This window comes from Cladophialophora psammophila, assembly GCF_000585535.1.
Source record: "Cladophialophora psammophila CBS 110553 chromosome Unknown aczJe-supercont1.2, whole genome shotgun sequence".
NCBI lineage: Eukaryota > Fungi > Ascomycota > Eurotiomycetes > Chaetothyriales > Herpotrichiellaceae > Cladophialophora > Cladophialophora psammophila.
The window spans coordinates 2,146,480-2,173,476 of record NW_006912923.1 but is presented as its reverse complement, the minus strand read 5'-3'; the positions used below and the strand labels follow the sequence as shown (position 1 = coordinate 2,173,476).

Below are 26,997 nucleotides of genomic sequence, written 5' to 3'. Positions count from 1 at the left end.
CCAGAATGCTATCAGGATCCCTCTAGGCTTCAGCACGGTCGGCGTGGTCTCGAGCCCATATGAATCAAATCGCCCGTGTCATCAACCAATTTGTGTGACATGGATGGCCTCAAGATCTACAGCCTTGCACGGGGTTCGAAGAGACGACGATGTCCAAAGACGACAACAATAGTGATGATGGGGCACCGAAGCCATATAGTGGCCCGCTTTTATTCATCAACAAGACTTCGGAGACCCTGGGTAGAAGTCGAGACGAGAGTTTCACTATTTCCTCGCATGTGTCCAAGACACATCGCAAGTGGTTGAAAGAGGAGAGGCTCAGGCGACTGCATGCATCTAGCAGCAAGGCTGTGGCTGCCCAGCGATCTATTCTTCCAGCAGCAACATCGCGAACGCCAGGGGTCGGTCCATCAACTGACGCCCCAGTGGAGGATCACTCTGTACCTGAACGGACAGTCACCGGCCCCGGTCAACTGCAAGACGATGGTAGTGCCTATCGCGCCATTGTACACCATTCATCGGGCGAGGGGTTTCGTGGCGACGAACATAGTCAGCCTGTTTACCCATTTGAGGAGAGCAGCCAAGAAAATATTGACCAACAACGAACGGCGCGGTCCGGAGTATGGAGCAAGCGTACTTTGGCAATCAATAGACCCTCTTTGACCTTCTGGAAGGGCAATTATGACCCCTTTTCGGCAGCTGCAGTGCCTCTGACTCCGCCAGACCACGAGATCATCCGACTAGCTCAGCGGTTCTTCGTATTCGTGGCCTGGCCAGACAAGACAAGCGCAGTGTGGAGGGCCCCAATAGCCGACACTTCCAGTTCCCACATCCATCTTCGCAAGATTATTGCAGATGAAGCTGAAGTTCATGCCATCCTTGCCGCAGGCTATGCTGTAAACGGAGAGCTCTCGAAGCATGATGCCAAGAGGTCTATGACCCGGCAGCTGTTGCATAAAACCAAAGCCGTGGCGCTCCTTCGAGATCGGCTTGCGAAACATGGCTTCTCACCCAGCGTCACCACGTTAATTCGCCTCCTCATTTCTCTTGACTTTCACGTATCCGATGATGAATCGGCCCTGGTTCATTTACGTGGCCTCTGGGCCATGGCGTCGACAACACCAGGAGTTTTGTTGGATGCCCAAGAGCTGCTCCTGATCAGTGACGCTTGGATCTCTATCTCACTGTTGAAGAGACCTGAAATATCCCCGGATCGTTACGATCCCGGGACGCGCTCACAGCACCTGTTCGACCAAGCTCTTCGAGTGCTGGAAGATGAGCATGGCATTGCTGTGACAGCCGGTGCCAAGAGCGCAGTACCCGAGGCTGCACTGGATGAAAAGATGTGGAAGCTGTTGGCAGGCGCCCACGAGATCGTCAATACAAAGATGATAGCAGGCAAGATCCATGATTCCAAATTGCAAGAAGAGGTCGTGCATTGGATAAACAGACGAAGCAGTGCCGTTACTGGATATTGTACCACAGGATACGTCACTGCGACTGAACTAGCTCAATCACCAAAGCTGGATCAAGCAAACAAAGTCAAGCAAACATTGATGGCCGCCGCATGCCTCTGTGCGATGATGTTCATGAATCTCAAGTTCCTGGACTTGCCGCACAATTACAATTTCAGCAAGACATGCCAAAAGATCGAGCAGGTCCTTCGGGGTGTATCGCAGCCGTTAGCACAATACAGCCAACCAGCGCAGGATAGCGACTACTTGTGGCTCTTGTTCCTGGCCGCGATGGGCAACGACATTTTTACAGCGAGGGGCGATATCCCCTATTCAGCGTGGCCGGCCACAGAGTTTCACCGTGTGTGCGAGCGTCTGGAAATCACAGAACAGCAACGGCCAGCAGCAACGGCAATCCTCCGCCGGTACCCGTACTACGCGGAAATGGACATCTTCATCCTCGAGTTGCTTGTCCAGAAGGCGCCGCGCCGACACATCATACCATGGTCGAGGTGGTGTGTTATCCTGAATCATGCTTGACGAAGGAAGACAAGGAAGAGGAGGAGATTAGTGAGGTGGATAGGTAGGTGGCTTTGTCGTCGGCCGGCGGTGGTATTGGGATGACTCGTCGAATGGTAAGGAAATTATCAACGATGAATCGTCATTGTCTGTACTTCACAAGGCGTCGCGCTGACTTGGACCTGGACTGGACTCACGGGGCTCGGGCTCGAGGAGATATGCACTGTGCTGAGGGCGAGAGCAAAGGCGACGTAGCGCAACATTGGTATGAGCCTGTGCGTTTGTCTGTCGATCTATGATGAAAAACACGCCATCTAGATCCATGATGGAGCCATGTACGGTTAGTGTTTGAAGAACAGCCAAGTACTTCTGGCTCCAGGATCCCCCTTATCTACCTACCTACCTATCGTGAGGAAACCGATTGAATGCTTGAAGCTCTCTGAGGCTCACTTGCTCTTGACATGTCACATGTGATATATTCGCAGAGTCTTTAGAGAAAACCGGGAGGCTCTTTCATATTTATTCATTTATTTATCTAATCCCTTTCTTTCGGTTGTCGCATTCTTTCTAGCTCGAGACTTGATACTTTGGACTCGCAGCTCCAGACTCTGGGGGTTACACTTCAAGCTGGTGGTGCCTTAAGACTTCGTCACTTCACGCCTCGGACTCTATGCTTCACGCTCAAAGGGGGCCCCCATCCCGTCCCTTCGGACCCGTCCTATCATATCCCACCTCATTCGAGGCCTAGGTATTCTAAAGTTTATCATCGAGGTAAAACGTGCTCATGCGATACTGGCTTTCGCCATCATACTGCGCCAGCTCCCCGAGGGCCTGTTTGCCTTCGCGCTCAATCGTCTCCCTAATCTCGGGCGTCCGGGGAGTGATTCGGCATTCGAACGGTTCGGGGCGCATGTTGAGGCCGTTTCTGCGAGGGGAAAACGTCAGCGCACATACACACACACCGCACACTCTCGGAAAAACAGAAGAGGGAAGAGTGAAGACGGGAATAGATATGAGAGAGGACTCCTATCTCCTTCCTTTCTCTCGTTCAGCCACTCAGCGGCAGTAGAAGTCTGAACAAGGGAGAACAGGAGGAACAGGCGGCGCGTGGTAAAATTCATGTGTACCCCCCATGCGGAACTTACGTGTATGCAAAAATATCCACGGGGATCTCGTTGCCGTTCTTATCCAGGGCTTTCTGGATGTTGAATCCCCAAAGTATTCTGGCCACGGACAGGAACGTGCCCTGTTCAGCTAGGCCCTGGCCGCTGCAGACACGTCGGCCCCAGCCAAAGGTCATGTAGCCTTTCTCGTTCGGAAACGGGCGGTGAAGCGGGTGTCCCTCGAAAAACCGTTCAGGACAGAAGCGATCGGGCTCAGGAAAGTCGTTCTCGTTGCGATGGATCGCCCACACGTTGCCCTGGACCCAAGTGTTCTTGGGGATGTACCAGTCCTGTCCACCACCACCAAAGTGTCAGTAGGAGTTCTCGTGTGTATCATGGAGCAGTTGTGTTCCCCTCCTACGACCAACTAGCCTTACTTACCCTGTAATAGTCGTCTTGGATCGGGGCATGCGGCTGACCCCCGATTATCGCGACAGATCGCCATCTAAAGACTTCCTTCACAAATGCCCGGATGTAGGGCAAGTCGTCGTCCAAGCTGGGGCTGCGGTACGATCCAACCACGCGGTCAAGTTCCTCCCACGCCTTAGGGAGGACCTCAGGGAAGGCACAACAGGCCAGCACAAACGTGATGAGGGTGGAACTTGAGGTATCGCTTCCGGCCCCGAAGAGATTTCCGTTGAGGGAGGCGATTTCCATATTAGATAGATTATACTTGGGCGCCTCGTCGAAGATCTTCTTAGCGTAACAGGTATCGCCATTATTCTTGCGGACTGCTTCCTCGGCAAGGGCGTAATAGAATGAGCGACCACGCCCCTTTCCCGCGCCGAGCCCGCACTTCCAAGGTGCCATCCAGTTGGGAAATTTCGAAAGCCCTGCCGCTCGTGATCAGATTCCCGTTCTTATTCGATGCACTAGAGGCCAATTCAACTTACACGGGAATGTCTCCATTAACATGGGAAAGGTCTTGCCGGGCACGTTCAATTCTGCAGCTCTCTGCATGACAGCAATGACTTCGGTGATGATGGGATCCTCCTTGCTCTTAATGCGACGATTAAAGCCAATGATACTAACCACCGACGCGGCGTACCGCTCGAAATGCATCACATAGTCGGCGGGATCTCGGACTAGATCCAAGGCCACGACTTTGCTCTCGTTGTTCTGGAACCCGCTGTAACTGCGAACGTGCTGGAGACCGACGCCCATATGGGTCAATTTTCGGTGTAGTCGCCATCGATCACCGTAGAACATGGAGACGATGTTCGACTGGCCCATTGACAGCTCACCGAAGACAACCATACGAGGTCGAGATGAGTAGATGCCCGCTCGCTTGTCTAGCATCTCGGAAGCCGCCCAGGCATCGCAGATCCATACTGTGGGGCTCCGGCCGATCCAGTATGTGATGACGGGAGTCTTGTATTTTTTGGCGAGTGCCTCGAAATAAATCCACGGCTTGGTGTCTGGTAGCTGGAATGTGTTGCCCACGATCGGCCAAGGGAACGGACCCGGAGGCTGTTTGGAGGGGAATTGTCAGCGAAAACAAGTACCGCTCGCTTCTCTGGGTTCTGTAATGATCGGGAGCAAAGCATAGCAGAGTGCTTATGTTCTTCTTACCATCTTCCTCCGCAGAAGGAGCATCCGCGCATAGTCGGCGATGAGAGCCAGCAGACCGACAAGCGCCAGGCCAATGGCGATTTGGCTGGCGCCAGGGGCTGCATGTTGGAGATGAAGCATTACACCCATGATTGATTGCTGGCTCGGACGAAATTGCACAGAAGTCTCAGACCACCTCTTTATGAAAGCAATATCAAAGCGACTGTGGAAGAGAGCCGGGATTTATTGCGATCGCCAGAGGGATTCGTACCAAAAGCTTGAATTGTTCGGAGCTGCAAAGTCCATGTTAATCCATAATCCATATCGGCAGCAGCCCGCACCGCAAGAATTCTCAGTTCTCGGCATTTGTGCGAAAGCAACTCCTCATCCGGCTTGCGTCCCACTGGCTGCGAGAGGATCGAGAGGGTAGAGGGCTATGGTGGTTTTGGGAGAATGGACTTGTTTGCTGGTCCGGACGTGGGGCTGTGTCCACTTGGGCGTCGAGGGGTATCTTCAGGCAGTGCAGGCCCCATCTTCTCGGTGGCCCACGTGGAACTACCTAGGTTGCGATGTGCAGTGTTGGGTGTGCGGTACATAGCGGCGGAGGAGCGAGGGGCGAGGAGCGGGGAGAAAAGATGGAGAGGGAAAAAGAGAGGAATGAGGAGAGCTGGGAGAGAGGTCAAGAGAGGACTGGCCGCCCAGCCAGCCTTGCCGTTTCAAGCGAGATGAGGGGAAGTGGCTTCGGTGGCTCACCAGGCGACTTCAGCCTGATTCTCCGCGATATCGAGTTGACGATTCAGTCCTTGTGCGGGAAATGGCCGGTCATGTGCTCTGTCCCTTCTGATACACATATGTACCTACATAGCTATCCGGCTGGCAGTGATGTCGAGTCATCTCAAAACATGCACCTACCAGAACTGCTCTACCAAAAGCCTAGAGCTGTCTTTCTTTTTCGCCCTGGGATCCATGGTGTCCCAGTGCAGAGCACTTGGCACTTCGTTCAAAAAGAATATCAGTTGTTACCATGTTGGAAGAATAGTGTCAAAGACTGTACTTGTACCCTTGTACCTCGTTATAGATTTCCTTGAACCCCCCCAGGAAGAAACAGCGCCAGCGAATGGCATAGCACATTGCATACATACCCCGTACTTTCCTACCACCGCCGCCACCACCATCGCCCCACCCCTTCGTTCGTCCATGCATCTTCCCCATCCGATCACAGATCCTGGATACCCGACGCCGATGTCCTGCGCTTGCATCTTCAGACACACAGATCGCCGGGCTGAGCTATATAAATAGCCTTGTGTCCAGAAGATCTGGCACCGACCCACATTCACTCACACATATGACCAATTGTTTCTGCCTCTTCACCCAAATCTCTGGACCTTCTCGACACTGGTCACTCAAATCAGCGCCCTGCTGCCACACAGGATGTCCAAGGGACTTGGTCGCTTACATGGGGCTTTTGCGCCCTGTTTGGGATGCAGCTGTAATCCCAGATGGCGTCTCGCCTTTGGCATCGCGCTGTTGCTTCGCATATAGTGCTCTCTGTGATGGCGGAAGAGAGTGGTCGGGCTCGAGTGGATCCACGTCAAACTTCAGGTTCGGGTGGCCCTCCTCGTTCATTCTGTGACAAACACAGTCAGCTCCTGTTCAATTGCAATGAGGAAGGAACAGCGGCGACAGAAAAGGGCGGAACTCTAGCAAGAGACAGGCGCAAAGGATGACTGACTGCACGTTTCGCTGAGGGCATGCAGAGGCTCGCTGAGTTGCTTTTATCAAAGCCAAGGGCTGCAGCCTCACATCCTTAGTAATACTTGTAGAGAATTGTGCCGAAGCGAGGCTGAAGCCCTCCCGGCTAAAATCTCCATTCGAAATCGGTCAAGGATCTGCATGACGTTGCCGTCTTTTGTCACGCTAGAAGTTCCTCGATGTATTCAAGGCCCTCATGCTCCAATCGATCCGGTATGGTCCAAGATCGAGCGAGCTTGATCCGCGATATGTTGATGACAGAATACCCTATCTTCATTCGATCTCAAGATCAAGGCGGCCAAAACAGGTGCCCTGGACCGCGCCAACTGCAGACACGCAGGTTTGCCAGTTCACGGAAATGGCCTTGCAATGGACAGACAAAATCACAAAATTCGATTGCCAACACAATCAGGTCTGACATGCATTCTCGTCCCGCAGTTACCTCTGTCATTAAAAGAGCTGTTTGAGTTGGGACTTGCGTGGTCTAAGGAATGGCTTCCGGGCTGACAGAACCCTCCCAGCTGGGATTGACCGATGGCAGATTCTAGAAACCCACAGGTCAAGGGCGCAAGGGATGAATAGCGAATCGAAGTTCCAGGTATTATTTAAGAATGGAGCAGAGACAGTTAGCTAATGGTACAATATACTGACGAGCTGAGTACTCGTAGGCATTTGGGCCACGCAGTTTAGCTTGGCCCGCAGTAGCGCAGCTGGTCAATTGCCCCACCGGAGGCTGCCCGCTGTTGCCCGCTGCCACCCACTGTTGGCTGCCCAGATCAATCACCAACTCACCCTGCCCATCCATCCACCGATCTTTCTCGATTCAAGCTTCAGTCTCTGCCCGCGCGTGTTCAAGTCCTGCCTCACTCGCAGCCAAATGGAAGAGGAAGGCCCTCGCTACAAGCAGATAAGAAGGGCTGTTCAAACAAACAACCACCTGAGCTCAACGCTGCTTCACCTTCTCCCTCTCACTCAAAACCAACATCGACTTCGCTGACTCGAGCTTCTTCACAGTCGAAGCGACAGATCTCCCACCTCCTTGATTAACTCCCAAACGTCGGCCTTGAGATGCTGGTCATCCACGAGCACTGACGGACGTGCTTCCCCATCGAATTCATACAGCACCATTCCGGCTGGCAATGTCCCAGGTTCCTCGAATTCCAACAACCCTTTCACAATCCGATATCTCACCGAGCCTCGAAAACCTGGCAGAGTGGTGTACTTATCATCAAGAGCCTTCCAGATGGATTCGTCGGCAGCCCTTGTCTGCACACTGAGGATGTACCTGGGTCGGCTCGTGCTTCCAGTGCTATCATCGATCTTGCCCACTGTTTCGTAACTCCGTAAAGCGCCATACCAGCAGCTGAATGCATTCCCAATCGACCCGTCTGGCTCGGGAGGCAACAGCTTGGAATGTCTGGGCATGTCGTTGAATTCTTTGCTGGCCACCCAAGCTACGTCGCTCAGCTTCACCAAAGCGAGGTTGGGCCATCGTGTCTCAACTATACTCTTCTCAGATGCTGACGGCGTGACGCGCTCTGCGAATTTCGGGTCGGCGTATGGGTCGGCGGCCGGATCCGTGTTTTTGTATCGGAGAAAAAGGCCACCGTTACCAGGACAATCCAGGACATCAACTATGTGCTCCTCATACCACTCCTCGATCAGCGAGGTGGGCAGGTCTTTTCTCATGATGCTTGCAGTTACCCATAATAACCCTGGAACTGGACTTGTCGACATTGCCGAGGTCGACGTTGCCGAGGTCGACGTTGACTCGACGGGGGAGGGAGTTGATGACATTGAGCTCTTCTTTTTACGAGCGTTGTACTGGGTATAATGATCCACTGATTCAGAAAACAGTTCACGAATGTCTCAGACGGGTGATCTCCTCCACTCCGAGAGAAACACCAGCTTCTTGTATGCATCGGAGGATTTGTCACATTCCACTTTACTTGCCGAGCCCGGGAGGTATTCGGTACAATTCCTTCAGTCACTTTGATCGACCCGTGCCCCCTTCACCTAGCTGCACCGGGGATATGTGAATGGCTCACCCGTATTTGTCACTGAGAGGGCCCCAAGAGATAAGCTTCTCGCTAAACCCTGGGGCTTGCTTCACTGGGATTTCACGTGCAGTGCCAGCACATCAGTGCATCAGCGGGTGGCCTTCCCTACCCCTCTCCACGTACCGCACCAAGAATCAAGCAGACCAAGCGTGCAGTAGCTTCAAAGAATTAGTGTGAAGTTACATGTCAGGTGAGTTATTAATTATCTCGTTACTTTGTTCTCATGCGAGTACGTTCTGCACATTGGACATCACCCAGGTCTCGGTGAAGATGTGCTCTCCTTGAGTCCTTGTTTCACAGAACGAATAATCGTGTCCTCGAGTCGAAAGTTTCACCGTCAACATGTGAGAGATACACACCACGCCATCAAGGCTCTGTGACGAGAAGAGAGAAGACAAAATCCACCTGGCGCTTATCAGCTCAAAGGGAAAGCAACGTTGAGCAAACATTGCGAATCGTGGCCTTGATTCTAAGCGAAATCAATCCAGACCCAATACTTCATCCACCTGAAGCCTTTTTCAAACCTACCAATGTGCTTCCGCTCATCGTCATTGTCTCCCTCGTCTCCCTCCGTCTTGCTGCTTAATGCGTTCTGATCTTGCGCTTGAGCCTCGCGCTGGTGCTGCGGAACTTCCAACTCCTCCCCGACGCGTTCGTTGATGTTCCTGCCCAACATGACCGCCTCGACCTCGACAGCACGAACTTTGCTCCTGGTCGGTTCTTGGCGGACGACCTGATCCCACATCTTCTTCCAACTCGCCTCGTTGTGTCTGTACCGCGTGCTCCCGCCCCTGAGCCGGGGGAACTCGCCGGGGTTCTCGTTGCCCACCTGGCATCCGCAGATCAGCACGCGCCCGTTCGTGGCGGTCATCAGCTGCAGGCACCGGCGGGCCATGACGACCTGCTCGTCCCAGCTGAAGAGGTGAAAGACGGATGTGGCGTGCAAGATGCCGACGCGGCCGTCGCACTTCTTGCTCAGCTCGCTGTCGGGAGAGAAATCGAATACGTCAGCCGGGGCGACGAAGTGTTCGGCGCGCGGGAACTTGTCCTCGTCCCGGAACAGCGCGTATCCGATGTCGATGAATTCCGGGCGCAGGTCCGCGCCGTAGATGCGCCGGGCGTCCCCACCGTCGAAGATCAGCTTGCGGATGTCCTGCCCCAGGCAGCAGCCCAGGTCCAGGAAGATCCAACCCGGGGTTTCGTTTTTGCCCACCACCTCGGAGGCCTCGTCGGGCTCGGGCGCTTTTTCCTCCTTGGATGCCGCTAGCATTGGCAGGATGTGGCTATGGTACAACGGGTGGCTGGACAGGTCGAGCTCAAGGAACCGCCACCGCCCCAGGCACGGGTACGGGTGCGACTTGAACGCCCGGTCGCGCACCGTCTTGATGTGCTCCTTCTGCACCTCCAGTGGGATGCCCGCGTATTCGGCCAGGAGCGTCGCGATCTGTGCCGGCACCTGTTCCAGCTCTGGTTTGTAGATCTGGTACGGGTACGTGGCCCCGCCAGTGATTGCTTGGGGATTATCGGACATGCTCGCGAACGATCGCAGATATGTCTGTATGTGAGAGAGAAAAGAGAGCGAGTGCGTGAGCGTGATGGAGAAGAGCTCTTTTGTTGGTCGTCGGCTCAATAGAGTATGGATTCAAGCCGGCTTTTTTTTTTCGTTTGATGTGTTCTCGTGAGGGGGTTGAAACGTTTTCTATCCAGTGAGGCCGGTACAAGGAGCACTGCTCTTCAACATGCCATGGCGGACAGAGGCGCAGATATCTTTCATGAAGTCCAGTCAAAAAATGAAAATGAAAAGGCGATTGAACGTGGTTTGATTCCAATGAATCAATTGCGTTGAAGCCTAAAGGGCTGGACATACTTGTACACTATCACAGATGCGGAAGGAAGGGAAGGAAACGCAATAAATACGTTGGTACCGACTTGCCGGCTTGCTGTCTGCCTGTGTAGGCGCATAGGCCGTCACCAATCTCAGTGCGCTGTGGCATGTGGGCTGCTCCGCATCGGGCATGTGCCGCGAGGTGGTTGACGTTTTGGTCCAGAAAGGTTCCGAGTCACGGCTTCGTCGAGCCAGTCACAGGGCAGGCGATAGCTGATGGATGTGTTGTGATAGATGGCGATAACTTGCATCCATCACATAAACGCCGAGGCGAGAAGCTGTTCCTGCATCTGCATCTGCATCTCTCAGGCAAATAACGCCGAAACGACCGAAGAAAGCGCCGCACAACCATCACTGTGTGTACAGGATAGACATCAATGCCGAACTTGGACACATTGATCGATGGATGATATTGGCTATGTATCAGTCCAAGATCCACATTTGCTTCTTCACCCGCTCCTTTCCACCAACACTGGCTTTTGCCCCCCATGCGACATCGATATCCAACGACCTCTCCTGGCCTTGCTTCTTCAGATACCTCACCTCGCCAGCGACGCAGTCCCCGGCGCTGAACTCGTCGACGGGGTCCTTGATCAGGAAAATCCCTTGCTGCCAATGCGTCGCTTCGGAATGCGGGCCGGTTGAAAATGAGATCAGGCCTTTCTTCTCCTTGGCTTCGGCGGCTGTCATACCGGTCGTGACGATTCCATGAGCCCGCGACGTGTTGAAGAAGATGTCGAACCAGATGACGAATCCTTCCAGGATCTTGAATCCCTCCTGCCACGTTGTCTCGAATGGTTTGGTGAACGTCAAGTCGTCCACCCGGGTCTGATGCAGGTCAAGTTCGAGGAACGCGACGCTCTCGCCAGCCAGTTCCTTGTCGTCCGCTAGCCGTATGAGGACTTCTTCATGCGCCTTCTCCAGCATGGCGGTCATGTCGAAGCCGTATACGTCGCGCCAGAAGTCAATGTGTGAGGCCTTCAAGTCCGAGTCTGCAAGAGGGGCGATTCGCAGTGTCGCGTGCGAAGGCACCATTAAGCCATCCGGGGCGAGATATTGGTCGCGCGCGTAGATCACCGAGTCGAGCATGGACTCATACAGGAGACAGTAGCCCATCCACTCACTTACAATAACGTCTACCTTGGGAACTGGGAGTGTGACCTCCTCAATTTTGCCCTTGACGCACTTGACAACGTCCTGCAGACCGTTATTGAACACATTCTCTCGAGCCTTTTGGATGATGCCCGAGTTGTCAACGGCAATGACCAGCCGCGCACCGGCTTTTGCACAGAACATGGACAATATGCCGGTGCCACAGCCAACGTCCAAGACGACTTTATCTTTGAAGAGATGTTTGTGATCGTAGATGAAGTCACGGTAGGCGTCGGTGCGTACGCGATCCTTGATCATTGATTCGTGGATTGCATTGTACGAGTAGGAACGAAAATAATCCTTGTCAAATTCCTCAGCATTGTTATCGACTTGCGTTCTGACTTGTGATGCTGCACCCTGGACAGAGGTGCTCGCCTCCCGTGCAGGTTCTGACTGCTCAAGGCGATCTAGTATGGCATCTTGCACCGCCGTTTGATCGGCGAAGCCGTGAATCCGCAGAGTCACAAGTTGCTCTAGGACGTTTTCCTGTCTCTCGACTTCTGGAACAGAAGCTGGGCTGTCGTTTTCTTCGAAAACATCTTCTAGACTATACAGCAGCGCATCATCCTCCAAGACAGGCTTGAGATACTTTTCGTCATCGAACAGTGCCTTGGAGGAGACATCAGGCTGCAAATTGCCGGTCTTGACCTCCGATCGGATGTAATTGACTAGTCGGACCAGCCCGAGATAATCAAGACCTAGTCAGAGCGCGGCCGTCAGCATAATCCTGTTCTACATGAAATATATTCAATATTCACCGAAATCTTGCCTTAGTTTCCAGAGGTCGAGGCTATGGGTGTCTCGACAATAAGCAAGCATGCTCTGAGGGTCGCGAAACGTGCTGTCATCGAGTAAAGAGACGATGGTGATAGGCTCATCGTCTGGCTCGACGTCTTCCCAGCCTTCATCATTGGTTGTATCGAGAGGATCCGACAGGGAAGACGAGTCACTCGCGCCATCCGAGTGAGCATGAGGCTCTGTCAAGGCGGCCATAGCTGTCTAGCGATGATTGAGTGCTCGCATCAACAATCTCTTGTCAGATCGGGGCCTCCGGGCTGTCCTACTCCGAGGCGACTTCACTCTCACAGATGGAGGCTCAGCCAAGTTTAAGAAGTCGAGGGAGGTGGGAAACGACCCAGACACCTTGAGACGCCTGAATGAAATTTCAAAAGACGCCAAGCCGAAGGAGAGGTTTGTGTGTCATTTGAAACAATTGCGATTGCGAGCAACCTTGCGCTGTTCACCCTCCAACGGTGAGTCCTCGCAGTTACCTAGTACTTGCAAAGAAGCTCAGATCGGGTTGTCTATCCACATCGCGCTGGCTGCCCCCTCCATCTCTAAGACCTGGTGCTACGGATCCAGTTTTCCACTTCCACCTTAAAGTCAGGTTCGTAGAGCCACTGCAAGTCGAACTCCTTCTGCACAACCTCACCCGCTAGATCAGAAGGTCGTGTGCCCTTGGGCATCCTCCTCAGGTCAATTTGCTTGTTCAACTCCAAGATCTTATTGACCCTGTCTTGGCGATAACCCTGCCAGAAGGTCAAAGCGTCTTCGAAATTGACGGCCCCTGTCTTGGACGCTGCGAGGAGAAGGGAGAACATGTACACGTCCTCAAACGCTTGATTGATTCCCTGACCTGCACTAGGCGGGATAGCATGGGCAGCATCGCCTAGGATCACGACTCTGCGCTTCTGGGAAGCCCACCTGTCTAAATGCGGGATGACATAGAACGGCCAGACGTTGATTTTGTCATGCGGAATCTTTGCTGTGGCGGTGACGGCGACTTCGCCAAAGGCTTCGGCATCCTGCTGCAGGAACTTGACCAGACCCTCTTTGTCCGCGAGGAACTTGTCCCATCCCTCTCGGCTGAGCTCCTCCTCAATGTGCTTCTGCTTTCCGAAGAACATTTCGGACGCGTCGGGTTTCTGAGGAGCGATGACAAACGCTCCCTTACCCTCAGCCGTAATAGTGAGAGGCTGGTCAATCTTTCCGTATGGGTAAGTGACTTGAGATGCCGGAACAGCCGAAGTAATGCCTGCCATCTCAATAAACTTTGGTTCGACGTCTGGGTAGAGGTATTTTCTGACGGATGAATGGATCCCGTCAGCTCCGACGAGGAAGGACGCCATGGATTGAGTGCCGTCGCTCGATTCCCACACGACATGATCCTCGGTCTCGTCGACGACGCGGACGTACTTTCGACCGAACACCACTGAGACCCCCAACGAATGGATCTTGGACAAGATGACGTCGATGAGCTCGTAGCGATAGCATCGGTTCGCTTGGTACCCATATTTCTCCTTGCCGCCAAACTCATAGGTCTCGATGAGTTCCCCGTCGACTTTGACGACCTTGAGAAGTTCAAAGTTGTAGCCCCGTCCGCGGACATCCTGATACACATCCAAGGCATCCAGGACTTTGAGGGCGTTGGGCGATAGCATGACGGCTCCACCGATGTTGAGAGGCGCAGGTCTCGATTCATATACAGTGGACTTGATGCCTTGCTTATGCAGCGCCAGGGCTAATGTGAGTCCCGACAGGCCAGCGCCGATAATAGCCACCTCGTCGGTCGGCATTTTGAGCGTTGTTATTGTTGTCGTCGTCGAGAATTTTAGTTGTCTCAACGTCTGATTTCCTTGACAGCTGAGATCTGTTTTCGTTGATAGCTTTCCTTAGGGAAAAAATGGTTCAATGGCTGTGACCAGGGACGGCGAAAAGGACGACTGTCGAAAACTGCCTCGAAGGCTTCATATACCTTTTGAGGCCATGTGCGTGACAGGTATGCCTGTCGTTCAGGCCCCCCGTTGCCGGTTTCAGCGACCGACAGTACGAGTAACATATCAACTCCTGCGGCACCAAATACATACGGGGGAACATCCCAATACTGCCCCCTCTGGACAATACCGAGCAGTGCTCGAGCGAAGACATGACTGATCCCTCGCTCGGCGCTAAGGTGATCGACGTGCGTCCCGCTCACTCGTACTTATGTACTAACTAGCCCGAACCAAGAGTACCGGTCTATGGCATGGCATGGCATGGTGTCGTGGCGTACTTGTCTTTGTCATCTATCCCCCTAACAAGCACTCGGAAGGATGGGGAGGGAGGGGCGCTGAGGAGGACGCGAAGCATGCAGGGTCAGAAACAAGCAACAAGCAAAGAAGATCTGCTCGGTGTGTACACAAGCTACATAATAGTTCTGTCTCAAACGAGCGAATTGAGCGAGTCGGAGCAGGGACGCTGCAACGACCGACCGCGATGGTCGTAAAGCATATCGTACACCTTGCGCATTCGGGAAAGAGATAGACCGGCTACGGAGATCGCTTACTGGGCTGCAACGCAACGCCGACTTTTTGCATTGGAGATATGGGGGGCGCGAACAAGGGGGGGGGCGAGGGATGATATGGACTCGGGGTCTGAGTCTGAGCAGGAATTTTGAAACGAGCGACCAGGCACGTCTGCCTACAGACTTCTCCGTGAATAACTACCGACAGAGTAAAAAGGACGATTCCAATTCCAAGGACATATACGGAGTAATACTCCGATACCCCAGGACATAGCACGGAATCCTCATATAGAGGTCGTTGGCGCCATAGCTTTATAGGTCCGTAACTCGACAGGTACTCCATACCAGGTCCGTACCTACCTAATGCGTGGTGAGTGTCGAACCCCGTAGTGTCATAGTTTGTACTACTGATACTATTAAATTGATGCCCGGGTCATTATGTGTCTGTCTGTTATATGGACTCGCTGGTTCTAGGTCTCAAACAACAGTGGTGACGGCACAAATTACTTACTTACTCTTTGTACGGGGTAGGTACTCGTATACAAACCATCCACATCAACAGGGAGAAATACATCGAACTCACACTCAACAACTTCCTACTGAGCCAGGCAGACGAACAGAGAGACAGAGGCAAGTCCGTGCGCCTCTCCTACTTCGCGGCGGCCACCATCTGCCTGTTCCACTTCTCCTTGACCGATGCCAACCAATCGACCCACGACTTCTTCTTGTCATTGATCCATATCTCTCCGTCCTTGACGCCCTTCCAGCCCTCGATCGGGACCTCCAGGAACTCGTGTCGCGCCCAGCAGCACTTCATCCAGAACCCGTCGCCATGCTCCGTGAAATACTTCTCCTGGGCGGCGTGGCAGTCGGCGCAGAGGTCGACTTCTTCGCAGTCGAGGCAGTAGTAGAATTTGACACCCGGGAGCCACCTGGTCAGAGGGGGATGCTCGCAGGGGCCATTGCACGAAATTTCGCCCTCGATAAGGTCCTCTTTGTCCTCCTCCTCCTCCTCCTCCTCAGGCTTAGGAACTCCATGCAAATCAGGAGGTCCATGTTCGTCTAGTCCTTCGGACCCCACTCCGTTAGGAATATGAGGCTGAGATCCTGCATCGCCAGGCACTTCCGGCAATATGCCATTCTCTACTGGAGTATCGCCGTTGTGGATAGGATAGTCGCTGGCTTTTAGTAAGCTTCCTTCTGCCTCTCGAGTCTGTATCTCCAATTGCTCAGGAGGGTGGCATCCGCCACTTGCAGGATCGTCCAAGATGACAGGACCGCCAACGCCAAAATGTCCGTTTGATGGATTTTCTTGAGGCGGAGCCTCATGGTCGACCGCGGACGATTTTCTTGTCGGATCATCTTCGCGATTTCTTTCATCTTCCGCCTGCGTCTGCTGCGACGGGTTTATTCCAGCTAAACCATCGTGTTGGGCTTCTTCTGCAGCGACATCTTCCTCTTCCATTAAAATGATATTTTCTGCTGCAGGCTCGTCGACGGAACGGAGAGGACGTGGTTGTGAGTCGTCATACTCTCTCACCTCTGAAAACCACAGCGACAGGGCAATCACAGCTTCCGTTTTGAGTCCCGCAAACATCAAAACTTTGGCAAGCGAACGAAACGCGTTGCAATCATTGGATCCGACCGAGTCCTCAAGATCGGCGATACAATATTGGAAGGCGCGCTCGGCCCAGACCGCTGCCTCTTTGGCCGCTTCCGGCGCTCCCGATTTTCTCTGCATCTTCGCCAGGGTGATCATCGCCCTAGCCAGATGCATCTGCTCGAGGGTGCCTCTCGGCACGGTGGGCGCGAACTCATTGATCAGATTCTCCAGCTTCGTCAAGACCCTTTTCTTGGTTTCATCGGAAGAAGTGAGGCTGAAGTTTTCGTAGATGATGTCCACCGTCGTCGGGAAGATGGACTGAATAAGACCCCCTTTCAACATGTTAGGATCTGCCATGATGGCTACAATCATGCTGTCAAGAACTGCTTCTGCCATCTTCGTTGTGCGAGCGTCGTGTCTGTACACTATTGCTAGTCCAACCCTAAGTCTTCCGGCCGCGAATGGCGAAAGTTGCTGCCAGTAATCGATTGCTTCTTCCCATAATTGAATGAGGACGTCCACTCGTCGGGACAACACCGCGGCTTGTCGCAGACGATCGTCCTTGTCGGTCAAGTACTCTGACCGAGACAGCATCCATTCGCATTTGATTTGATGCGACTGTTGCTGAACTTCATCAATGACCCTGGCAAATTGTTTCCGCTTGAAATATATCTCGACAATCATTGTTAAAAATTCAAGGATTTTGGAGCTGAATTGCAGTGCGCCTGGTTGCAAAGCGTGTTTGCAGGTCTCAAGGGCCTTGTCGTCCTTGTCTAATTTGCTCCATGCTTGGGCCTCAAGCAAGTACGCCTCAGTACAGCGCTCATTGTTCAATTCAGAGCCGAGTGCTCCCTTCTCGTCGGTCCATTGCTGGAGCGTATAGCCTGTGTGCTTTTGCACCATTTCCCACTTCTTCCGAACGAGATCGGGAGGATCATCATCGTTCCCTGTGTTGGCGTGGTACTCGGCTAGACCTAGTGAAGAATAGAACTTCTCCGGGCCAGGTGTATCCTTCAGTTTTATATTTGTCTCATAGAGTTTGGCAGCTATGTCCCGATCAACGGGAGTATTCGAATCGGTATTCAACAGCAAGGCTGCTGAGATCCGGGCCCGGGAAAGCTTCACTGAGTCTTTGAAACAGTGCTCTCGCCCATATTCCAGCATCGCGGTGGTCATTTTGGACATTGTGTCGGCCACAACATCCGCAAATATCCCTGTCTAAAGCAAAGTCAGAATTTGGGGCTGCTTTACTGGACTTCGATCCCTACCGTTGACAGGGCGCGATAGGCAAGCGTATAAGGGACAACTGCATCTTGCTCCGTCACCGCTTGCGCCCAGTTCTCGAGATGACCCCGGCCGAGAGTCTCCAACATCTTCTGTGGCGCCTTGATGCTTGCCTCAACCCACTCTCTCGCGCGAAATGACAGCTCCTCCTCCTCGTAAAAGTGCAGTTTCTTTGCCCAGACAAGTAAGGTACCGGCCCTTTCCCACCTCCGGAACATTGTGTCAGGACGAAAAGTATCGTAGAGGTCAAATTCTACGTAATCTCTCCCCTGGCGATCCAGGACTGCCTCGAAAACGGCACAGACGTTGTTGTCATTGGACAATACCCGCGACAAAGCTTCAACAACGTCCGCGCTCTGCTTTGGTGAGGTCTGTCGGATGTCTATATCCCTGAAATGCTCCATCAGACTGACCGTTGCGTACTCGCGAAATGATTGTCTAGGAGAATCTCCAACGGCATTCTGACCACAGAGGATCTCACAAAGAGTGACAAAAATATTCACTCTTTCTTGAATTGGATCTTCGATCATCTTGTTCTTGTTCGTTTCCAGATACTCTTTGAATGCGGCCTGTCGGAAGAAGACGTACTCATGCTCTATATTAACCATGGGCATGGTATCTGTGTCGCCATATAATGTCGGCCGATTGTCCGCTGTCTTCTTCGTATAGAGCAAACTATGACCAGGGATTAGCCGTCGAACTAATTGGTTCGCTGTGGCCATGGCAGGGCCCCAGTTGATGTCAAAGCAATGTTCTGCTTTGGTCTGCCTACCTGGACGACTTTCCCTCGATCTCACTTCTGACATCGAATTTGTCTGACGAAGTGTCAAGAGCCCAGAGATGTTCTAGTTGATCGACACGCAAAGGCTGCTTTGCGTAGGTGCACCACGCAAACAACTTTTCGAGGCTCTTCTGGTCGTCGCCACTCCTCTTGGTTTCGGCCTTGACGATCTCGATCATTGTCCTGTAAAGCCATTCGGGGCTGTCTGCGCCTTCTAATTTGGTCATTGCGGCGGCCTCGTCGCCCCCGCTATCTTCCATGACACTGAGCATAAGGTCAACGGAGGACATAGCACCTAGATTTGAGATACATCAAAATGGCGGTCTTGGACGCAGTGCGTTGGAAGATGTCCACTCACTTTCTTTCCAGGAGTAGAGTTTTGCTTTTATCTTTTCCTGGGCGGCGGCCGAGCAATTTTTGAGGTTCTTGGAATTTTTGATGCGATGGTCGATGATCTTTGAGATGTCTCCTGCTGACTTGGTTTTCTCGTCCAAATTGATCTTGAGCAATGATTTCAGACCCAATTTCTCGTGCATGATGGGAGGTCCCGTCATCATGATGCGAATGCAGTGCTTGTCGCCATCTAGGGCCTGGAAACGCTTCAACATGTTCTGACAGTGATTCGGTTTCATCTGCTCGACGCCGTCAAGGAGGAGATAGCAAGTCCTTGATGTTTCTGAAGCTTTCTCAAATTTCTTCAGGATCAAAGTTTTCCAAAGATATTCGATGCTCAGATCATCGTCACCGCCTTTTGGCATCTTCTCCAACTCTCGACCCATGGACTCACAGAGCTTAGGGTCCTGCTCAGCAATTTGCAGGATTAGCGTAGCGAGGACGGCCTGGAAGGACTGTGAATCCTCTTTGCCTGACTCAAAGAGGAAACATGCCACTGATGTGCTCTGCCGGCTCCCCTCTAGCTCGGCGGTTATCTGGTTAGCCTTGGTGTTCGCTTGGATCAGACTGTAGTACCTGCAAGTCAGATAGGTCTTCCCAGCACCCGAGGAACCTGAGATGTAGATGAAGGGCGAGGCCTGACCGCTGAGCCACGATTTATAGGACGGTTCGTCCCTCAACCATAAGAAAGTGTCTGGGGCGATGTGGGTGTTGATCAAATTCATTTGCTTTTCCATGAAACGCTTGGCGTCGACATCGAGGCCGCTGTCCTTGAAGGTCTTCATGATCCTTTCCACCGTGATGGATTTCTTTGGACCCAAAATTTGCTGCATCTCCGACGCCTTGAGGTTCATTCGCTGCAGCGCAATGACTAAGCTGCTGGGTAGGTCGTCAATCTTTTTATTCATGTCAATAGTGACCTCGAGGATTTTGAGTGGCACCGTGGCTCGAAAGAGCAATATGGCTTTATTGACTTCATCACACTTGTTCTGGATATTCTTGTTTCTTCCCTTCATGAGCGCGGTGATGTACAGCCCTGTTTAGTAGGTCAGAATTGAGGGCACCTGCCAGTTCCCACCGTAACTCACTTTTGCGGCTATATTCCTTGAACATTTTGGTGCTATATTGGCAAAATTCAAACAATTTGAGGAAGATATCCATGAGGCGACTCGTGAAATGATCTTGCTGAGTGTGGCGGTCTTTCAGCAGGCCGATATCCTTGATGGCTTGGTGAATACTGTCGAAGGTTTCTTCGATGAGGTCAAAGTCCTCTGTCATATTTTTGGCCGCCTATAGTCTGTTAGAGTGATTGTTGTTTGTCACGTTTATCCCGTCCCGAACCTGAATCATGTAGGAAATCGTACCAGCAATGATCTTTGCAGGTGTGCCATACTAATGGTAGTCAGAGCGCGTGTGCAATTTGAAGGAGAGTCGGGAATAGCTCACGCCGTCGGGCACGGAATCCTTGAGAAAGTCAACAGTCCCATCTATAAAGTCCAAGCATCCGCCCACAGCTTTGATGACCTTGTCAGTTTTATTCTTCGGATGTCGTGCTCTCTGGAACATTTTTGAGGCCTTTTCGACCCCGTCATCCGCATCTCCGAAATCGCCATTTAGTTCCAATGTTTCAATCCTGATATGATTCTCGTCGAGGAACCTCTGGACGGCCTCCTTCCACAGAATATCTGGCGTTTTGCTTGGGCTACCGCTCTGGCCGACTTTGGACGTTAATACCTTAGTTTCAACCTTGGGGTTCGTGGGTTTAGCCATCGTCCCGTGCTCAACTTGAATTTAGGCCAATGCGGCAGTGGAGTGAGCATACTGAGCACAAGACCCAGGGATATTCGAACACGAAAGGGAGAAAGTTGAGGTCTTTGAGGAGGCTGGGTTCTTGATAAGCTTGCCATTGCGGCTGAAGTTGAGCTGAGCTACGACTTCCTGGTGCGGCCAATGAGGGCGAACCACGCGAACAGCGAGGGGGAAGCGATAGTGAGTCGAAGGCCGGTCTAGCCTCGACCTTGAGGAGGCCACCTCGGCCAGGTGTAGCGCAGAAGAGGCTGCGTTGCGCGGACCAAAGCGACGTTGAAAGGGCTCGACCGATCATGATGCCTGGGCCGCCTTCCCCACGCGCTCTCTCGATAATCGCCTTGGGTGCCACACTGCCGTCTACAGCCTGGGAGGTTGGGTGGCAGATCGCTAGGGGCCATCCAGGCCTAGATTTAGCCTAGTGGCGCCCTCGGTGTTTCTCAGTTGGCTGCTGAGGGACAGCCTCACCAGCCTTAAAAGACGCTTACGAAGAGCTAGGGGGTCCCATCTCAGGGATCAGTTAGAGCTTGGGTCAAGGCGGCCATGGTCACTAGGGGGGTTTTTTTTTTTTTTCATTTGCTAGTTTGCGTGTGATCGGGATAAGTGCCTCGTACATGTAAGGAACGTTGGATGGTCAAGGCGGTGTGGCAACCTGCTTGCTTCGCAGGAAAAAACCTCCCAGAGTAAGTAAAGTCCTTGTACGGGGTAACAAAGCTGAGCCCGTAACCTGCCGGGGAAGTTTCTTTGGCCGAGCTAGAGGCTCCAATGTGCATACAAGTACTCCGCCCTTTATGTTGGGAACGGGGAGAGGGAGAATGAAAGCAGAAGCTGGAAGGGAATTCTTCCAAAGACTAAAAGATATTCTGGACAGAAATGGATGGCCTTTGACAGACAGCCTGACAGCTCCTAGTAAGGTCTTGACTCGAGCCCTCCTTGTCTTGGTAAGTCCATCCTGTGCATAACTCTTGAATTAAAACACCCTCTTCCTGAGAAAGGTTTAATTACCGGACGTCGCTGTGATGGGCTGCGCTGGCTCGACTGAGAACAAGTGACCTCAACGTCCCGTCCTGTGCAGGTAGGTTGGTTTCCCTCCTCCGCTGTCTAATTACATAGCTAACCCATATCGCTCACGGGGCCGTGAGTCTCCATCTTCAACATCTTGAACAGGTCGTGCCGGGCCCACCAGCTCCGGAGGCGCTTGCCGTAGATGTAGACCGGGATCGCCAGGACCGAGAGGAAGATCGAGGTGCCGCCAAACACGTACATAATCTGCTCAGGCCCGTTGGCTGCCACCCAGTTGTTGGCGTAGTTGGAGAGGCCATAGAACATGAAGTTCTACAGTGTTGTGTGGTTTCTTCGTCAGCAAAGAAAGAACTCCGGGGTTGACGAAAAACTGGGACGCCAACAAAAGAAAAAAGCAAGACAGATATGTGGCAAAGTATTACGTACCTTGAAAAGCATGTTCATGACAAAGATCTCGTTGCTCTGGTCTCGGAAGGAATCGAGACCATAAGAGAGCGTCGCGAAGATGCCGATCAACACGCCCACCATCATGACACCTTGGAGGAACGCGCACAGCGCGGCTGAAGCGCCTATAGCGAGGGTATACCCAAATAAGAACATTCCGAGGCCACAAGCCACACAAGCAGGACCCATGAACACCAGACGGAATTCAGGCTCGCTAAAATCAGGACATGTCAGCCCGGTTTCGTGATTGTCTTGGACGAAAAAGCAGAGCGGATGATCATGGTCATGAGCCAGAGTCAAATAATCACTTACTAGACACCCTTATTCTTGCGACCCAGATATTTGATGACATAGTCACTCGTCAGGCCCGTGATGATCGAGCCAATCAGTCCTCCAATGAAGGGACCAAACCCGACGTATCCGATCTGCGAAGCATTGAAATGCCACGGAGGACCCGCAAAGATGCCGGACAATATAATGGCGGAGCCCACATACCTGACGAGAGTTAGAGACTGTTGGAAATCCTCAATGTATATCATGTGAAGCTGTTTCAAAGTGTGTCAAGGGGACATATAAAGCTTACCAGCTGTTGAGGACGCCGGATGCAATGATTGCATAACAGGCCGCCGGATTCAGAAGAGTCAAGAACGGCCCCAAGAGGAACTTCAGCAGATTGTCGTGTGAGTAGACGCCCGTCCAAACAGCCAATTCCTGAAAGAACGTCTTCTTCTTGGGAATATCGGTGCGTTCACCTTGTCCCGGCTCACCGATCATTTCCTTATGGGTGGCTTCTATCACGGCCAAGTCCTGAAGCTTCTCGTCCACGGCGGTGTCGGTATCGTAGCGGATATCGCGGATATATGTCGTCTCGGGGCAGAAGAGGAACATGAGTACGAATTGCACCACCAAGAAGATCTGGAACATGTGGAAAAGCCAGAGCCAGCCCAGCTTTTGGAACACCTGTCCGCAGATGACAGATGCCAGGCTGGAGGCGGAGTTGAGGATGAAGTTGATGATTGAAATGCGTAGACCCCGTTGGTGGACAAAGTACATGTCGCCCACGGTTGCCACAATGAGGGATTCAAAGGCCGATGTCGAAAATCCCTGAACGATACGGGCGGCAAGGAGATATTTGTACGAGATCTTGGCCTCGCCGATGGCTGTCCCGACGATATCGAAAAGTGTAGACACTAGGAAGACCGGCCTTTTGCCGTATTTACGACTAAATGCAGACACTAATCGAGGCGCAGTGAGTCAGTCGCTATACCATCCAAACAAGACGGGGACAAGTTTTCGAGGGGAAAGTACCGAACGGCCCAATGCATCCCGCAGCCAGGAGATTGTATCCAGAGACCAAGACCACAGTTGTTAGGTCCATATTGAGTCGCTGAGCCATCTCGAAATACGACGCATTGAGGAAAGGTCCCTAACACAGCAGTTCAGAAACATTGCTTCACCGCCGCGTCGCTCGCGGTTCGCTTACATTGGTCCCGGCATTCAGCATCGAACCGAGGCAGAGGATGGCGATGATGACTTCCTTCTTCCATAGTGGCCAGTTCAAGGGACTATACACCCGTTAGCCTGCCACCCAGGGATTCGAGGAGAACAATGTCGACAATTTCTGCCGAATAGACGCGAAACAGCCCTTTCAATATCCATGGCGCCACTTACTCGTTGGGGTCTTCGCTGGGCTGAGGCGACAACAGGATGTGAGCATCGCGGCCCTTGCCGTGCTTGAGCCCCGAGGTGATGGCTTCTGAGTGGGCGGCTTCATCGTTCAGCAAGACTGTCCCGGGAACGTGGTCCAGCTTCCTGTCTGCCAGCTGTCAGTTCGCTGTCTGTCTGTCGAGGGAGGAGTATGGGGTTTCCTTGCCTTCCTGGACTCCAAGACCCATTTTTGCTGGGCTGCAACGGCTGAACAAAATTGAACCACTGATGGTTTGTTGACCCCTTGTTGGCAGAGTTGCTCTCTCTTTCGAGGACAGGGCTGTTTCGTCGGGAAAGAAGAGAAAAGAGTCAAGATATCGCAGTGGCCTGACTGGTCTACTTATCCACAAACACCAGCGCCCCTCATCAAGCTGCGCGTTGGCAATTTATTTGAGCCCGTGCACGAGGAGGATGCAGGAAAAACAACTCGAAGCTCGTCGCGTGGGCGTCCAAGATGCAAGCTTCTCCAATGATGTCGCCCCATGGGGCAGGGAGGCGGTCGACGGAATTGCCCCAGTTCGCCCAGCTCGCCCAGTGGTGCCGGGGCTCATGAGGTCCATGGGGAGGTGGGCCAATCGCGGTACCGTAGTTGACACGAAGCCAACTGCCGTTGCTTGAAGCTTTGGTCCAGAAGAGTATAGTGAGTGACTAAGAGCTGGCGGGTCACGGCCGCACCAGCCCAAGGATTGGGGCATCACCCAGGCATGACGGCCCCCCCTTGAAGCCTGCAGACAAAGCCTAGCTAGTAAGGTCTTGACGAGTCGCCCATGGATCGCTCATGCCATCAAGGATCTGCCGAATCTGCTTGAGTAAAGGCTTATATCCGCGTGTAGGAGTATACCTAATTTTGGTTTGGCTGACCAAAAGATCAAATGCCGACATGTTCCTCTCGAGAAAGATCCGGACCGTCGTCGTAGTATGAGCTGGATTGAACAATAGTAGGAGTTAACTCGGGGATGGAGACTAGCTACAGCCACAGCTCTAGGTCAGGCGCATCCTGTTCTCCGGACTTGGTAGAACAAGGACCACATGTGGGGTTTCGAATCCGGGGTCCCGCAGTCGACAACGTCGAGGTGTCCATGTGGATAGTCTTCTCCCTGAAGCTCTTGTCTCCCAAGTACCTAGGTATGTAGTCACAGTCCGAGGAGAACCATTGGGAAGGGAGATATCCCACTCCTTTACCCCGAATTTTGGATTTTGGAGCTCCTACCGCATTCCCGGGCCAGCCTCGCATTTCCTCATGCTGCCTAGCCATGTATTTGACACGTGTGAAGCCCAAAGAAGGCGGTTGATCTTGCGAGTTGCAACACAGGGTGGGCATTCTCCCCGGGGCTTGTCACACTTCATCGACAGTGAATGGTTGGTGTTGGTGTCCCCCCCCCCCAGCAACCAACTGGAGTCTGCGAGGCTCTCTCTAACTATCGCCTCTGCTCGATGATGAGTTGCCGACACTCACAAGACATGGGCTTCGTATTCTTGGCTCTATCCCACCCTGGAAGGAAGACCCAGCTTGGAAGGGTCTCTATCCGAGGTCATGGCGCCCTTGCGCCCTTTGGGAACCACGGCAGTTCGCAAGCGCACTGCTTTAGTATATAACCCAAAACAAGAACCCTTCCCGGTCCGGTACTTCAACAAGTACCGAGATAAAGGGCTGACACTAGCTAGAACTTTGACTTTAGTATCGTACTGGGTACATATGCATGGGATTCAGTACAGTCAGAACAAAACATTTAGGCGCTAATCCGCCAAGGTCGAAGACACATGGTCCGTCCTCGTCTCCAAGACCCTTGTCCTCTGCATCGTGTCGTTGCAGGGAATCTAGTATAGCATGCAGAAGGAGTAGATTTGTCCCGTCATCCGCGCCATCACCGGAACATACACAGAGGATATGGCACGATCTATTATCCCGGGAGCATCCTAGTCAGTAAGGCTGCATTATACGCATGAAGACCCTCTTCCATTACCTCTTCGCTTACCCCCCATGTCATTAATAAGTACATTGCTAGTATTCCATTTCTGGTCAAAGCAAATGTAGAAGCAAGTGAACGTCTGCGAGAATCGACTCTCATGCTGAACTGAAAGATCGATGCTTGTGCACCGGGGATCGGGAGGCCACCTTCAAATCTCCCACCCAGCGCGACAACTCCCAGTTTGTCCTTGCTCACAAGGTCACCATCTCTCGTACAACTGACTTCTCTGTCCTCTGCAGACCTTCGACCGACTGAGCAGCGCTTCTATTGACTCCACTTCCATGCGTACCACGAGGGTTTTCGCAGACGTTCTCCAAACTGCCAATCAAGCATTGAAACAGGATGGATGGACCTACTCGTCAATCATTTGTTGATGACGGCGCAGCAACCTCGCATGGACATAAGAGTACTTGAAACTGGTTTAGGAGGGTGGAAAGTAAGTCGAATTCTGGAGGTACTGTGCCTATCTTCGTCGCTCCTAGCTCCACCGTCTTGACTGACGTTGGCAACCACCTCATTGTGAATGTTCTTGTCGCAGGTGCTAACAACGGAATCAAATTCGAAACCGCTCAGGCCCTGACGATTATGGCCGAAAGCTCCCATCTCAAGAACCTGCGGCTCTCTAGAGGAGATCCAAGCCGCCGAAACCCGAACCGAGCGATTGAATCCAACCTACCGGCCCTCCGGGTCAACGTGACTGATACATCCTCCATGAGCGCTGCTGCGGATCCATTCGCAGAGCAATTTAGCTGCCCGAACGGTCATATCAACAGTACCGCCGTCTACGGCAGCCCGATTGCAGACGCCGAGGTCTATCCAAAAAATGTATTACCATCAGCCCGGGTGGCCCTGCCACCATCGCCGAGGGTTTCCAAGATTTGTGGCGAATGATCCGTGAGGCGAGATAAGAAGAATGGAGCCGATATTGCTGGGCTGGGCATGCGCGGACCTCAAGTAAGACCATACTCAGAACTTTTAAAGGACAGGGTGATGCAGGTGTAGGAAAGCCGACCTACAAAGATGGTGTCCGTGACCGCTGAGTATTGGCGTTGAAGGAGCAGGTTGAGCGTAGGTGACCTTTGCAATTAATGCGTTATACTTTGTCCACCTTGAACTGCGGAGGTGCTCTGCGAGGACCTTTTCTTTTCTTCTTCTTCTTCTTCTTCT

General features: G+C 52.6%; 9 protein-coding genes across 9 annotated transcripts; 1 reads left to right on the top strand and 8 right to left on the bottom strand.

The window, feature by feature from the left end:
* Positions 1-149: 149 nt before the first annotated feature.
* Positions 150-1,994, top strand: A1O5_02140 (uncharacterized protein; the record flags this gene model as incomplete). Its single annotated transcript, XM_007742756.1, has 1 exon — positions 150-1,994. The coding sequence occupies one exon, from the start codon at positions 150-152 to the stop codon at positions 1,992-1,994; it is 1,845 nt and encodes a 614-aa protein (XP_007740946.1).
* Positions 1,995-2,726: 732 nt separating this feature from the next.
* A1O5_02139 (uncharacterized protein) lies at positions 2,727-4,837 on the bottom strand (the record flags this gene model as incomplete). Its single annotated transcript, XM_007742755.1, has 5 exons — positions 2,727-2,898; positions 3,119-3,426; positions 3,518-3,969; positions 4,030-4,606; positions 4,709-4,837. 5 exons carry the CDS (start codon positions 4,835-4,837, stop codon positions 2,727-2,729), a joined length of 1,638 nt encoding a protein of 545 aa, XP_007740945.1.
* A 1,217-nt stretch (positions 4,838-6,054) lies between these two features.
* On the bottom strand, positions 6,055-6,313 carry A1O5_02138 (uncharacterized protein; the record flags this gene model as incomplete). The annotated part of the gene is made up of 2 exons (XM_007742754.1): positions 6,055-6,082; positions 6,144-6,313. The coding sequence occupies 2 exons, from the start codon at positions 6,311-6,313 to the stop codon at positions 6,055-6,057; spliced, it is 198 nt and encodes a 65-aa protein (XP_007740944.1).
* Positions 6,314-7,447: 1,134 nt separating this feature from the next.
* Positions 7,448-8,176, bottom strand: A1O5_02137 (uncharacterized protein; the record flags this gene model as incomplete). The annotated part of the gene is made up of 1 exon (XM_007742753.1): positions 7,448-8,176. One exon carries the CDS (start codon positions 8,174-8,176, stop codon positions 7,448-7,450), a length of 729 nt encoding a protein of 242 aa, XP_007740943.1.
* Positions 8,177-8,968: 792 nt separating this feature from the next.
* On the bottom strand, positions 8,969-10,030 carry A1O5_02136 (uncharacterized protein; the record flags this gene model as incomplete). Its single annotated transcript, XM_007742752.1, has 1 exon — positions 8,969-10,030. The coding sequence occupies one exon, from the start codon at positions 10,028-10,030 to the stop codon at positions 8,969-8,971; it is 1,062 nt and encodes a 353-aa protein (XP_007740942.1).
* A 777-nt stretch (positions 10,031-10,807) lies between these two features.
* On the bottom strand, positions 10,808-12,529 carry A1O5_02135 (protein arginine N-methyltransferase 3; the record flags this gene model as incomplete). Its single annotated transcript, XM_007742751.1, has 2 exons — positions 10,808-12,234; positions 12,295-12,529. The coding sequence occupies 2 exons, from the start codon at positions 12,527-12,529 to the stop codon at positions 10,808-10,810; spliced, it is 1,662 nt and encodes a 553-aa protein (XP_007740941.1).
* A 344-nt stretch (positions 12,530-12,873) lies between these two features.
* Positions 12,874-14,112, bottom strand: A1O5_02134 (uncharacterized protein; the record flags this gene model as incomplete). Its single annotated transcript, XM_007742750.1, has 1 exon — positions 12,874-14,112. The coding sequence occupies one exon, from the start codon at positions 14,110-14,112 to the stop codon at positions 12,874-12,876; it is 1,239 nt and encodes a 412-aa protein (XP_007740940.1).
* Positions 14,113-15,468: 1,356 nt separating this feature from the next.
* Positions 15,469-20,650, bottom strand: A1O5_02133 (uncharacterized protein; the record flags this gene model as incomplete). The annotated part of the gene is made up of 7 exons (XM_007742749.1): positions 15,469-17,640; positions 17,691-18,381; positions 18,479-18,782; positions 18,846-19,916; positions 19,969-20,170; positions 20,222-20,272; positions 20,327-20,650. The coding sequence occupies 7 exons, from the start codon at positions 20,648-20,650 to the stop codon at positions 15,469-15,471; spliced, it is 4,815 nt and encodes a 1,604-aa protein (XP_007740939.1).
* A 1,149-nt stretch (positions 20,651-21,799) lies between these two features.
* Positions 21,800-24,941, bottom strand: A1O5_02132 (uncharacterized protein; the record flags this gene model as incomplete). Its single annotated transcript, XM_007742748.1, has 9 exons — positions 21,800-22,021; positions 22,136-22,367; positions 22,466-22,648; positions 22,737-23,388; positions 23,462-23,579; positions 23,637-23,718; positions 23,825-23,969; positions 24,767-24,783; positions 24,832-24,941. The coding sequence occupies 9 exons, from the start codon at positions 24,939-24,941 to the stop codon at positions 21,800-21,802; spliced, it is 1,761 nt and encodes a 586-aa protein (XP_007740938.1).
* Between the last annotated feature and the right edge of the window lie 2,056 nt (positions 24,942-26,997).